This window comes from Tripterygium wilfordii, chromosome 18 (assembly GCF_013401445.1).
Source record: "Tripterygium wilfordii isolate XIE 37 chromosome 18, ASM1340144v1, whole genome shotgun sequence".
Classification (NCBI taxonomy): Eukaryota; Viridiplantae; Streptophyta; class Magnoliopsida; order Celastrales; family Celastraceae; genus Tripterygium; species Tripterygium wilfordii.
Window position 1 is genome coordinate 10,691,797 of NC_052249.1, and position 12,480 is coordinate 10,704,276.

General features: G+C 38.8%; 1 protein-coding gene across 3 annotated transcripts; it reads left to right on the top strand.

Annotated features, from left to right (window-relative positions):
• Positions 1–914: 914 nt before the first annotated feature.
• Positions 915–11,331, top strand: LOC119983342. Of its 3 annotated transcripts, none has more exons than XM_038827017.1 (11): positions 915–1,144; positions 1,827–1,947; positions 2,031–2,213; positions 2,322–2,421; positions 2,517–2,547; positions 4,708–4,750; positions 5,239–5,391; positions 6,054–8,205; positions 8,350–9,760; positions 10,574–10,657; positions 10,843–11,331. In XM_038827017.1, exons 2-11 carry the CDS (start codon positions 1,889–1,891, stop codon positions 10,905–10,907), a joined length of 4,281 nt encoding a protein of 1,426 aa, XP_038682945.1. In that variant the 5' UTR covers positions 915–1,144; positions 1,827–1,888; the 3' UTR covers positions 10,908–11,331. The 3 variants fall into 3 exon arrangements, with proteins under 3 accessions (XP_038682945.1, XP_038682944.1, XP_038682943.1); XM_038827016.1 differs by having other exon boundaries at positions 915–1,143; positions 1,821–1,947; XM_038827015.1 differs by having other exon boundaries at positions 915–1,134.
• Positions 11,332–12,480: the final 1,149 nt, after the last annotated feature.

The window sequence follows — 12,480 nt, forward strand, 5'->3', positions numbered from 1 at the left end:
GTAATTTTTTTTGTCTTTTATGAGATAGTGATTCAAGCTTTATCGATTTTAGGGAACACAACTTATTTATTTGACTGTCTTTAATGGAGCAAAACTTTTAATTGAGAGATTTATCTCTAATTTTTCCTTCAATGTTTGGATAATCAAATTAGAAGTCAATTTCTTTGACGGAGTGAATCGAAAAATAATCCATACTTTTCCCAATAAATATGGAAAACAAATTTAGAATAAATCTAAGATTCAAGGTTAAAGTTACTATACACCAACTCAAATCACTAATTAAAATAATAAAGATGATGTACATCCCCCCGTAAACCAAGGTTCTAATCTCTTGTTTCAAAAAGAAAAAATGTTAGAAGTTACTATTCGTGATTTTTTTAGAAAACCAACCACACACGAGATAACAATAAGACACGAACACCAACACAGCACCCCGAAGGGCAAAAACCTGTGTTGGTAACCGAACTTATCAACTACTCACACACACACTAAACTTGTGTGTGATGTTTGGTTGACACTGTGTTTACCACATGTTGTCCCATATCGGTAGTTTACTATTCGTGATTATACCTAGTGTTTTCAGTGTAATTCATAATTGAAGAAGGCAATTTTTTCACATTTTAGTTTTTTTTTTTTTTTTCTAAACGTAGGGGGGTCCTACCAATAAATAATTGTGTCCAAACCAGGCAGATTGGGAATTTTAGCTAAAAAGGCATAACCGTATAAGAGTCTATTTTTGTCCATTTTGGTAAATTCATCTCTCATCAGTCTCTGTCTTTCAATTTCTAGTTAAAACTTGCTCCAATTACAACAAAAGTATTTTTGTCTAAAACAAATTACACTCGAACAGACACCGAACACAGTCGCGCTCTCTCTCTCTTCCTCTCTCTACTGTATATTTTAGACAGGGAGAGTGTAGAGAGAGAAAGCAAAAAAACAGAAAAAAGTGAAGATATACATTTGAAGAATGGGTAAAGCTAAAACCATCTCGCATTTTTAGTGGTTACTTGGAAAAAGAAGAAAGGAAAACTAGATCCTAAAGATATTACAAGAGAAGCAAAGTGAAAGCCCGAAATGGTGGTTACTCTTTTGAGGTCCGGATCGGATTGAACAATCCGAGATCTTGCAGATTGGGTCTATCTGGGTATGTTGTCACTCACATTTATCTTCAATTTGTTCCGAAATAGTTAGGGGTTTTGAATGGTTGACATGCAACTTTTAAGCTTCGGATTGTGTGTGGAACTGTTTGTCTATGGGTTATCTTTGGTTTTTGCATTTCAATTTGACACTGCAGGGAATTTGGGTATTTGGGTTTGGATTGGGTTGCCATATGGGGTTTGATACTGGGGGAATCAGATCCGCGACTTGCTGATTTTCTGTTTCGGAAGTGTCGGGGTTTCTATATTCGTGCAAAAATTTCAATTTCTTGGGTGCATTTGGGTTTTTGAGTTGGGTTTAGATTGAGATCCATAATGTATTTTAAGTAAGTATTTGGGTCTAAAACCAGAAGGTTTTAGCAGTCCGATTAATTACTTCTGCTTATACTCTTTCTATAGGCAATGTAAGGTTGTTAATTACACTTGCTTTGTTTGATTTGCTTATGAATGGTTTAACTACACTTTTTTTGACCAACTTCAATCATATGCTTGTCTGCTTGGATAGAATTATGCTTAGTTTTAGAAGTTTTAAGCTGTTTATTTCTTTATTTGTAATCTTTCTTGTTTTCCCCAGAATTTGCGTTTCGGGTTATTTGATTGACGTTTTTGGGTTTGAAACTTGATTAATCAATAATATGAGATTCTGGGCTCATTTTTTGCATCGCGAAGTGCGTCTGGGTATATGAAGAAGTTGGGGAAGAAAGAAATAGTATTGACATAATTGAGGGGAAATGAAATCCGACACACCTCTTGATTATGCTGAGTTCCAACTATCCTCAAAGCGTGCACGGTGAGTGTATAATTTGATAGGAATGATGTTGCACTCTTGCTGTCCACAGTTTTCAAAATTTTATCTCTTATCCTGTTGGGCAGATGTGAATTGTTTGTTTCAAGCCATGGAAACACAGAGAAGCTTGCTTCGGGATTGCTAAAGCCGTTTGTGACTCACTTAAAGGTCGCAGAAGATCAAGCTGTGCACGCGGTTCAGTCAATCAGGCTTGAAGTTGAAAGACTTAAAAATACGGAGACTTGGTTTACGAAAGGAACACTTGAGAGGTGCCCGCTGTATTTTTCAGACATTTGATTGAGTCTGCCATGTGCCAATAGTATTTCTGGGTTCAGCTTATTAGATGATTGCTCATTTATGTTTTCTTTTCATTCCAGATTTGTGCGGTTTGTTAGTACACCAGAGGTTCTGGAAATGGTCAATACAGTTGACGGAGAGATGTCTCAGTTGGAAGCAGCCCGGAAAATATACTCTCATGTAATAAATGCCATTGTTTTACCACTGACCATTTCTGAAAGTACTTGGGAAAAATAAAATTTGCACTAAATGTTATGGTAACTTTTCTGTTCCAGGGGACAGGTGATCAGACTTCTAGTGCTTTAGGTGTGTATTTCTTTATCTGGACTTCAGTAATTCACTTCTACTAATTTAATAACGGTAAAACCTATAACATCCTTTTTTTGTTAGCTAGATCACTAAGTTATTTGTTGCCAATATAGAAAAGCCTCACATTCTAGAGCTCCTCAGTTTTTGTTGTATTTTCCTTTTTAGGGATACTTCTTCATCAATGTACTTATGTTTGTGTTCCAGTGGCTATGCTATAACATGTTTGCATGTGTGTTATTGGCCATTTTGGTAAATATGGACAATGGGCATGAAATGTGGGGTTCGAATATGTTGCAACAGTTGTTGTGAGTGCAAGTGTTATGCTGGTGCAATTTTCATATTTTTATTTTACAGTTCTAGTGAAATGTACTTATATATTTTTTTAAGTCAGTAGCTTTCCTGATAAATGAATGTTGGTTACTTGTGGAGTAGTATGCATAAGCAAGTACTTTCAGTCTGATTGCCTCATCATGAAGATTCTGGTGATGTATAATTGCTAAAATTATTTTTTTAGAATTTGTCACTTGTGAGTTAACAGGTTCTGTGCTTCTTTCCTTCTTGAGTTAATTAGTTCTGAATGTTTGATCTTACGATTACTTGGGACATGATTTAACATGAACGTTTTTTAAATGAATCTGGATCTGTACCCTGGAAGGCTGGCAGGAGAGGGATTGGGATTTTTTACTAGGGAAGTTTGCATACAAAATACTTATGTATATTGGGGTCCAAGGAGGGAGATTTCTGGGCTGCAAGCCTGCAACATATAAGCTTAGAGTCTTAGACTGTCAGTAGCTTGTTTAGAGGATTTATTTTTCTTGATTTGCCGGCCACTTATTATGGTAGAGTGGATCATGAAATTCTAGCGGCGTAGTCTTCATGTGTATGAGCCCCTGTCAACATATTGCAAGGATGCTTGGGTGTTTCAAGTGCTTCTTGAGTCGGATTGCTTTTTGGATGATGTGGTGTAAAGTTTTTGACCTGCAGAGGCATGATGGTGCATCATTTGGGAGTATAGTCCCGTTTAGGTTGTGGCTTGATATTTAACTAGCACAGTTATCAGATTCTATCATGGCCATTATTTTTTATTAGCAAGGCATTAGTTATGACGTTACTTCTTACTTCTGCTCAATCAAGTCTGTATACAGTGTCATATCAAAAAAGTCTGTTTACAGTGTAGATAAATTGGCATTTATGTTTCCTTAACATTTTTTTCCTGTTATTTTTTTTGGGTCGGATTCTAGAGTATGGCGGTCAGGTTGAATAAATGATGGCAGATAAGCACACATGAGACTGATATGTGCTTAGTCATTGTTAATTTTAGGCAAGGCTGAGATATGATATAGGTGTTGGATTTCGTATACATGCAGTTTGCATATAAATTCTCACAAATGTTTACAAGAACTGTCTTTTCTGTTGATTATATTGGTTGGGAAAGGTCCTTGATAAGTGCAATATAAAGCAATGATTCATTAATGCTCAAAGTATATGTATTATTTGTATAGGGGGAGAGAGTGATCAAAGATTTATATGTCAAATAGCTGAGTCATGCTGGGAGATCTTCTACATATTTAAAAGAATATGCTAAAAGGACCGAAGAAATACGTACTTGAAGCATATTTTGGTCGAAGGCTTAATTTTTCCACCCTTTAGGACTTGAAGGGGAAATGGGGGAAATTTTTTTAATTCACTGAAGTTATCGTCAATACCCTGTAATCAGGCCGTAGAAAACCCTGAAAAGTTCATTTGTTTAGAGGAGATTTTGTGGTGACTTTGATCAATTTGGTCTTCCTATTGCTGCTTTCTAACCTCTAAATGGTATACGTATATATTTTTGGACAATGCTAGAGACTCTCAAAATTTGACCCCCAAAAGTCCCTAAATATATGTGGCATTAAAATAGCCATTGGTTAAAAACACACATATAGGGCCCACTTCACATCCAACCCTTCACATTAAATGGTGGTCTTTTGGGGGTCTCAAGCATTATTCTATATTTTTTATGTACGTCAAATTGAGAATGCGGAAACCTGTCTATCTTCTTAGAATACCAATTTTTGTATATTACGCTTAACTGATTTTGCTATGTAACTTAGAAAGTTCCACATGAAGTTGGAGATATTGCTAATATTCAGTCACTGTTTGGATTAATTTCATTAGGTGGCAATGGATCAAGAACCACCGCAGAAGCTGATGCAACAAAGTAAAGTTCTTTGCTTTGGTTTCTCTATTCATGCCCCGTAATATTTTATTTGCTTTTAAGTTTTTGAAACTTCACTTCGGTTTAGCTGTTTGAGCTTGCTTGTTTTCTATTTTAATGAATAATTTCTGTCTTCATGTCAGTTTGGCCTTAATCATGTAAATCTCAACCAGTAAGTACTTTATGTTTAGAGTAAAGTATGCAGTGCACAAGGCTCCCCTCGTATATTTGAGAATGTTAGTGCGAAGGCCCATTTTTGTTATTTAATGAGGTTGTTCGATTCTTTCTGATTTTAAAAACTGTCCAGGAATATTATTTTTTTAGCTGAATATGGTACCAAGGAATATTAGGGGTTGTTAGCTTGAATTGCAATGTTTAACTGTAGAACATGATAAAATTGGATGATTAATGGTAAAGCACGGATTAAATGTTAATCATTAACCAAAACGAGATTATATGCTAATTATCTCTCTCTCTCTCTCTCTGTGCAGGAAGGAGCTTTTGAGGGCTATTGATGTACGGCTTGATACAGTCGGGCAAGACTTAACTGCTGCTTGTGCTCGAGCAGCAGCTGCAGGTTTCAACCCTGGTGCTGTCTTAGATCTCAAACTCTTCGCGGATGAGTTCGGTGCCCATCGCTTAAAGTAAGAACTCTTGGAAATCCATTATATCTGATATCTTTCTGTTTACCCCATCCTTTGTTTTTCCTTCTGTGCATATCAGTGTGTGAGGGCATTATTTATTTGTTGCTCATTTTCTTCCATTCTTTTCTCTAGCTTGCTTCGTCAACTATGTTAATTCTTTCTAAAATTTATGGTTCATTGTCATGAAGTCAAAATTTTAGGCAACATTCAGTGGTGAGGTTTGTGTAAAATCAAATGTCATCTGGTACTTCAAAAGATTGTGTAACATTTGATGTGAAATTCAGATGTTCTGGCTTGAAATGGACTTGGGATCTATCATTCTATGATCAAGATTTATCAGCTCGAAGGCAAAGCATCAAGCAGCTGAGTTGCGTCTGTAAATTGCTGGTTGTTTGTGGGCTTTTGTTGCCTTCTGTGTGACAAGTGATTGACAATATTCAATATTTTTCCTGTGGACTTTATCATAGCTCGATTTGGGCATGGAACAAATTAGAAACTAAAGAATTTAATCCATGATGGGAATATTTTAATTAAAATTATTAGGAGTTAATATTTTTTCGTTGATCTTTTTCGTCATTTTTTGGTTGGTGTAAGAGGGGTTTTCTTAATTTCATTGTTTCAGCTTTAATTATATATTGAAGTTTGTTGGCTTTTCTGTGCAGTGAAGCCTGCACCAAATTTATGTCACTGTGCCAAAGAAGACCAGAATTGGTTGGGCCATGGAAGCCAGGTGTTGACGATCAAGTGGTTCGATCATCCTGGGGATCTGACATGTCAATTGATGAGCCCACAGAAGACCTAAACGTGTCCTACCATGCCAGGACCCAGCAACCTCCACCTCAAAATAAACACCAACGACAAATAAGCCAAGACCAAGAGCAACAACCAAATACAACAGAAACCCAGCACCACCAAAGCCAATCAAAACCTGCCATTTGTCAACCACAATCATATTTTACCCAACAAGGTTCCCAGAGCGAGAAAAGCAATGATGAGAAAAAAGAAGAGCCTGCAACCGATTCTCCTCCTAGTCAGTTGAGTCAACCGTCTAGGCGACTTAGTGTTCAAGATAGGATCAACCTGTTTGAGAACAAGCAGAAGGAGAGCTCCGGCTCTGGTGGAAAACCCACCAGTGTGGGGAAATCCACAGAGCTAAGGAGGTTGCCTTCTGATGTGGCATCCTCATCTGCAGGTGTTGAGAAGGCTGTGTTGAGGCGATGGAGTGCTGCTAGTGACATGAGCATTGATTTGGGCAATGACAAGAAGGAGAATAGCAGTAATACTGATAGCCCCACGTGCACGACACCCTCTTCTGCTGTTCCTGAAACACAAAGTACAAGTGTGATTTCGAGTTTGAAAGACGATAAAAAGGGCCAAAAGGAGTTGAATAATTCTGCTGGTGCTGTTAAGAGTGGTTCTGGATTAAAGGATCAAGGAGACTTTCTGATGCTAGTTGGTGGGGTTTTTGGTAACAAGGAGGAGGTTGGATTGGAGGATAAGGCAGATTGGAAGGACCAAGTGGGGTCTCAGACCCAATTCAGAGGATTTAAAGGGAGGACGGAGCAGCTTGTGGTGGTTGATCAGGGGTTAAGGGAGGAGAAGCAAAAGGATTCTTGGGGTGGGGAAGAGAGCAGTGGTGGCCTTATGGGTCAGGTGGAAACTGTAGGATTGAACAATCAGGCTGGCTTCCAATCCCAAATTGGAAGTTTTTCTGGCAGGATTGGGAATGTGGTTTCTGACAGTGAACCTACAAATAGATTGAAGAACGCGGCGACTAGGGCACAGCCTGTGGGTCAATCACAGCATGGGGGATTCCAGAGTCACACCCAATCTCTATCAGGGCAGCTTGAAGGCGGAATAGGAGTCAAAGATAGAGAAGCTCAACATAAGGAAACTGAGAGGGATCTGTTAACTTCTCGGCCACAGTGGAGATCATTTACAAGAGAAACCAATGAAGTGATTAAGAAAGACATGGACAGCTTCGCAAGGGATGCGATGAAAACAGAAGATTCTAGAGTTCAAAGGATGAACTTCCAGAAACCATTTTCAGTTGAGGCTGAACATAATAAGAAGTTGCAAGGCAACCAGGATGCCGGTGGCTTTATCCATGGAAACATGTCAGTTTCTGCTGGTGGAAAGTTTTCTGAGAATCAAGAGCCCTATGTGACAATGTCCTCACCTCCGTTAGAGCAAGTGCAGAGGGTAAGGCAGCCCAAGGGTAATCAGGAGCGTAATGATGAGCTGAAAATGAAGGCAAACGAGCTTGAAAAGCTTTTTGCACAGCACAAGCTTCGGGTTCCAGTAGATAATTCCACTGCTTCAAGAAGAAGCAAGCATGCTGATGCACAGATTGAACATGCAGTCAGCTCTCATTACAGAACATCAGCAGAAGCAGCAGGGGTATCTCCTGCACATTTGTCTGAAAGGAATGCACTGATTGAGCCAATGACTAGTTCAAATGATATGGAAAAATTCAGTACTCCTCCTGCAACAAAAATGGTAGATTACCAGGACTACGGTGATACTTTGAAGCAAAATTTCTCCGAGCTTAGTTTTACTGATGACTCTAGAGGAAAATTCTATGAAAAGTACATGCATAAAAGAGATGCAAAACTTAGGGAGGAATGGAGTTTTAAAAGGGCAGAGAAGGAGGCAAGGATGAAGGCTATGCAAGATAGCCTTGAAAGAAGTAGTGCTGAGATGAAAACCAAATTTGCTGGGTGTGCGGACAGACAAGATTCAGTTTCTACTGCGCGTCGACGTGCAGAGAAACTCAGATCATTCAATATCCGGTCAAGTATGAGTAGGGAGCAGGTATTTCATATTGTAAATTTTTTTGGGTAAATATGCAATGCAATGAATGACTGGTAGAATAGAATCTTGGTTTTGAAATTTGTGGAACTCTGAAGCTTGCTAATCTATCTTAATTTACTAACCTTGGAAAGGTTCTCTTGGCAGCCGCCAGTGGATTCTAATCACAGTGGCGACGAAGAAGATCCTGCTGAATATTCAGACCATAAAATTGTTGGGCAGACCAGATCATTCAGTGAGACAACTTTGGGGGATGGCGCTTCCAGAAACTCTCAAAATAAGAAACATATCCCTAGTAGAAATTTGTCTATAACTACCCCTCGCACCGCAGCGGCTCCAATTCCACGGTCATCAGGCAAAACCTCCAACTCCAATTCTGCGAGGCGAAGAGCACAGTCAGAAAATCCTCTTGCACAGTCAGTTCCCAACTTCTCTGATTTCAGGAAAGAAAACACAAAGCCCTCACCTGGAATTAGCAAAATAGCCACCCGCTCACAGCCAAGGACCCATGCCCGAAGCAAGAGTATAAGTGAAGAGATACCTCTTGTAAAGGAAGAGAAGCCACGTCGGTCCCAATCCTTGAGAAAGAGCTCCGCTGGTCAGGTAGAGTTCAAAGATTTGCCCTCCTTAAACTCTGAAGGTGTTGTTTTAACTCCTCTAAAGTTTGATAAAGAGCAGACTGAGCTGAATGTCTATGATAAACTTCCAAGAAATGTGGAGTCAAAGCCTTTCCTTAGGAAGAGTAATGTCATAGGTTCTGCTGCTGGTGGTAGCACTGCCAAACTGAAGGCTTCAATTGCATCTGATACTTTAAAAGATGAAGATGAACTTGATGAATTGCCCTTTGAAATAGCTGATTCCTTGGATATGAGGAAAGGGGAAGAAGAGGAGGATGAAACAATGGCCAGGGAGAATTATGATGATATGGACAATGGGAAACCAAGACTGAGTGAGGATTCGGAGAAACTGGGTATCTCTGAATTCGAAAATGATGATTCCCTAAGACCTCTTCCTAATGTTGACCCCGCATCTGTTGCTGAATTGCATGCTGCTGTGCCATCAACATTGCACGGTGCAGGGTCGCTGCATGAATCACCAGCAGAAAGCCCCGTGTCATGGAACTCACGCGTGCATCATCCATTTTCATATCCACATGAGACTTCAGATTTTGATGCTTCTGTGGACTCTCCAATTGGCAGCCCGGCGTCTCGGAATTCTCACTTGCTTACCCATACGGAAGCAGATGTAGCCCGAATGAGGAAGCAATGGGGAAGTGCCCAGAAACCTTTCCTGGTTGCTAATTCATCCCATAATCCATCTCGCAAGGATGCCACAAAAGGATTTAAGCGACTACTAAAGTTTGGAAGGAAAAATCGTGGAACAGAGAGTTTGGTTGATTGGATATCCGCTACAACTTCTGAAGGAGATGATGACACGGAAGATGGTCGAGATCCTGCAAATCGATCATCAGAGGATTTAAGGAAGTCTCGAATGGCATTCTCACACGGTCATCCCTCTGATGATGGATTCAATGAAAGCGAGTTGTTCAATGAACATGGTAACCTATATGTTTCCTGATTTATTAAATTATTCTGTCGTTACTCTTGGAATTTTATTTAACCATGTCTGCTTATGTTAGCTTAGTCCTTGCAATTGCGTAGTGTAGCTTTTGCTGACTTTGATTTTATGGTTTGCTTATACATTTCTTTGAATTATCATATTTAATAGTATAGAATCTTATTCATGGTATATGCTGGAGATTATGGTATTTATGGACAGCTGAATGGAAAACTTGAATTTACGTGGGATGATCAATTTATCGCATGTTCTTCCTCTTCAAATGCACACTGTGACATTTCTTCTTACACTTTTTTTTTTTTGATATGATGTCTTCTTTGACTCAAGTGTATCCTGAGGCGTTTACAACCCTGAACCTGCAGTTTTGAGTAAGTTTGAGAACAAAAGCTTCATCTTACTTGAGAGTAAAGACATTGCACTTTGCTCCACTTCTGGTGGATGGTTTTCCTAACCTTCTATTTTCAGAACCAACAGAAGATTGAATTTTGAGTGCCAATGTGGGTAATTGCTTTTTCCTGTGCAATTCAATGGGTTTGTCCACTCCGTAAAATCAAAGGTTAATATATCATGTGTAGTAGAGGGCACATTTTCTACTGGATTTTCAAAATTTACATCCGTCTTTTGTCATATTTCAAAATCCATATCACTTTTATAGTTGTCTGTACTCTTTCCTTGAACTTATAGAATTTTTTCGATTAAGACAAGGATTGTGATGTCTGTTAATCAATCTTTACTGAATTGTGCATGAACTTAATTCTCAAGTTGGTAATGTTATTGTTTTTTCTCCCTGCAGTCCAATCCTTAAATAGCTCCATACCCACCCCTCCAGCGAACTTCAAATTGAGGGAGGATCATATCTCAGGAAGCTCCATTAAAGGTGATCTTCTTTAGTGCTACGGATTAATAACTTTAAGCTGGCAATATAATTTACAAATCTGATTTGAAATGTTATCTCGTAAGCTGTACTTTGTTTCTGTAACCAAGTCTCTGAATTTTGTTCTACGGAGTAGCAGAACTTCTTTCTTGTGATGTTAATTTACACTTGCATTTGAATTTTCACAGCGCCAAGATCATTTTTCTCGCTCTCATCATTTCGAAGCAAGGGAAGTGAGTCAAAGCCCAGGTGATCACTAAATGGAGGAATCCCGGAGCAAGTACTTTGGATCATGATGAAAGCAAGATAGGGTGTAAAGAGTATTATATATGGATATGCTCGAGGTTGGCACGTACAACCATTTATATAACTTCTACAGTGGGACTAAGTAAATCGTCATAGATGCACGTAAGGCCTTGTGATTTAGTCATCATTTATAATTGTCATATGGAAATGTGTTGTATATTGTATTGAAGAAACACCGCCCATTGGCGTAATCCCATCGCGATTTTGGTAGTCCCGGGAATTCCTTCTCCCGTTTTCTTTTGCTTTAATCTTGTGTAATGTATATTAGAAGATGAACTGTTAATATCAGAGGAATGTTGAAAGTTTAAAGAAGAGTGATGTAGTTATGCGGAGTAATAGTGTTTGAGAGATGGCTACTCTTCTATTTTTCATATTCGCTTATTGTTACTGATTTATTTTCTGTTACTACTGCAATTGACTATTGAACTAGACTGAGCTGCCAATGTTTGTTGCTATTCTCAAGTCAATAGACATTTATAGAGGGAGAGTTCAAATCATCTCTAGGCGGGAGAAACCCTACCATATGAGCAATTTAAGATCAGAGAATAGTGGACTTAATGAGGCCTTTTTTTTTTTTTTCGACCAAGCAATCATCTAGTCCAGCATGTCTTTGGGACGACAGTTGAGTGGGTGTAAGTCTCAGATCGTTAGAACAACTCGCACCACATTGACGATAGGGAAGACTGGGTTGAAGCCCATGTGGTAGAAAATGGGGTTCTTAACCCCTCAGTAGAAATTGGCAGGCCCACGGAATCAAGAAAACACCAGGGGAAACACTTTCACCACTTGAAACCCAGAGATATAACCAACTAAGCTATTGCTCTGTGGTTGATTAGTTGAGGTGGTTGATTAGTTAGAGCAAAAGGTTTATACTTGCCTCATACCTCATGTAGATTATGCTGCATCAGCTCAGGATAACCGGTCTAATCATAGCTAAAAATGCTTGGAACTATATGCTCTGGTATTTATGAACAACTTATGCAACCCAAAAATGTGCCAATGTAACAGAATCTGGCTGGCAATATTTATAATGTGAATTATGGGTAATGTCGTTTACATATAATAATAATAATAATAATAATTAAGTACAGTTTGATTTGCCAGATCCTCCTTGCACAATGTGACAGGTCATTTTGATTTGCCAGATAATGGAATTGTAATGCAGAACTGGAATGCTGCAATGAATCATATTTTACAAAAGAAGTTAATGGAAACATACCTCTGCAAAAGTTGGCTCTATCAACGTTCAAGGGACAGGATACAAGCTGGAGAGCAAGGGCACATGCAGAATTCTCAGTCATGAACACTGATATGTTAAGCATGTGCCCTGCTTCTCCAACATGGCCTATCCTCCCCCTGTATTGCCTGATTGCCTCTTCTGCATAACCACAGTGATTACAACACAATCATTTAGTTTTATATTAAGTCCAATCAACTACACAAGAATGATATGAATCTCACTAGAATGGCAAGAATTTGGTTGGTGGGTGGGCTGTTGATGATGCTTTTGCTTATTGAAT

What these genes read in the sequence shown, in the direction of transcription:
- LOC119983342 (XM_038827017.1), top strand. Translation starts at nt 1,889, where the DNA reads ATGAAATCCGACACACCTCTTGATTATGCTGAGTTCCAACTATCCTCA. An exon ending in ACGAAAGGAACACTTGAGAG is followed by an intron (nt 2,214 to 2,321) that starts GTGCCCGCTGTA and finishes TTTTCATTCCAG; the next exon opens with ATTTGTGCGGTTTGTTAGTA. An exon ending in TCAGACTTCTAGTGCTTTAG is followed by an intron (nt 2,548 to 4,707) that starts GTGTGTATTTCT and finishes TAATTTCATTAG; the next exon opens with GTGGCAATGGATCAAGAACC.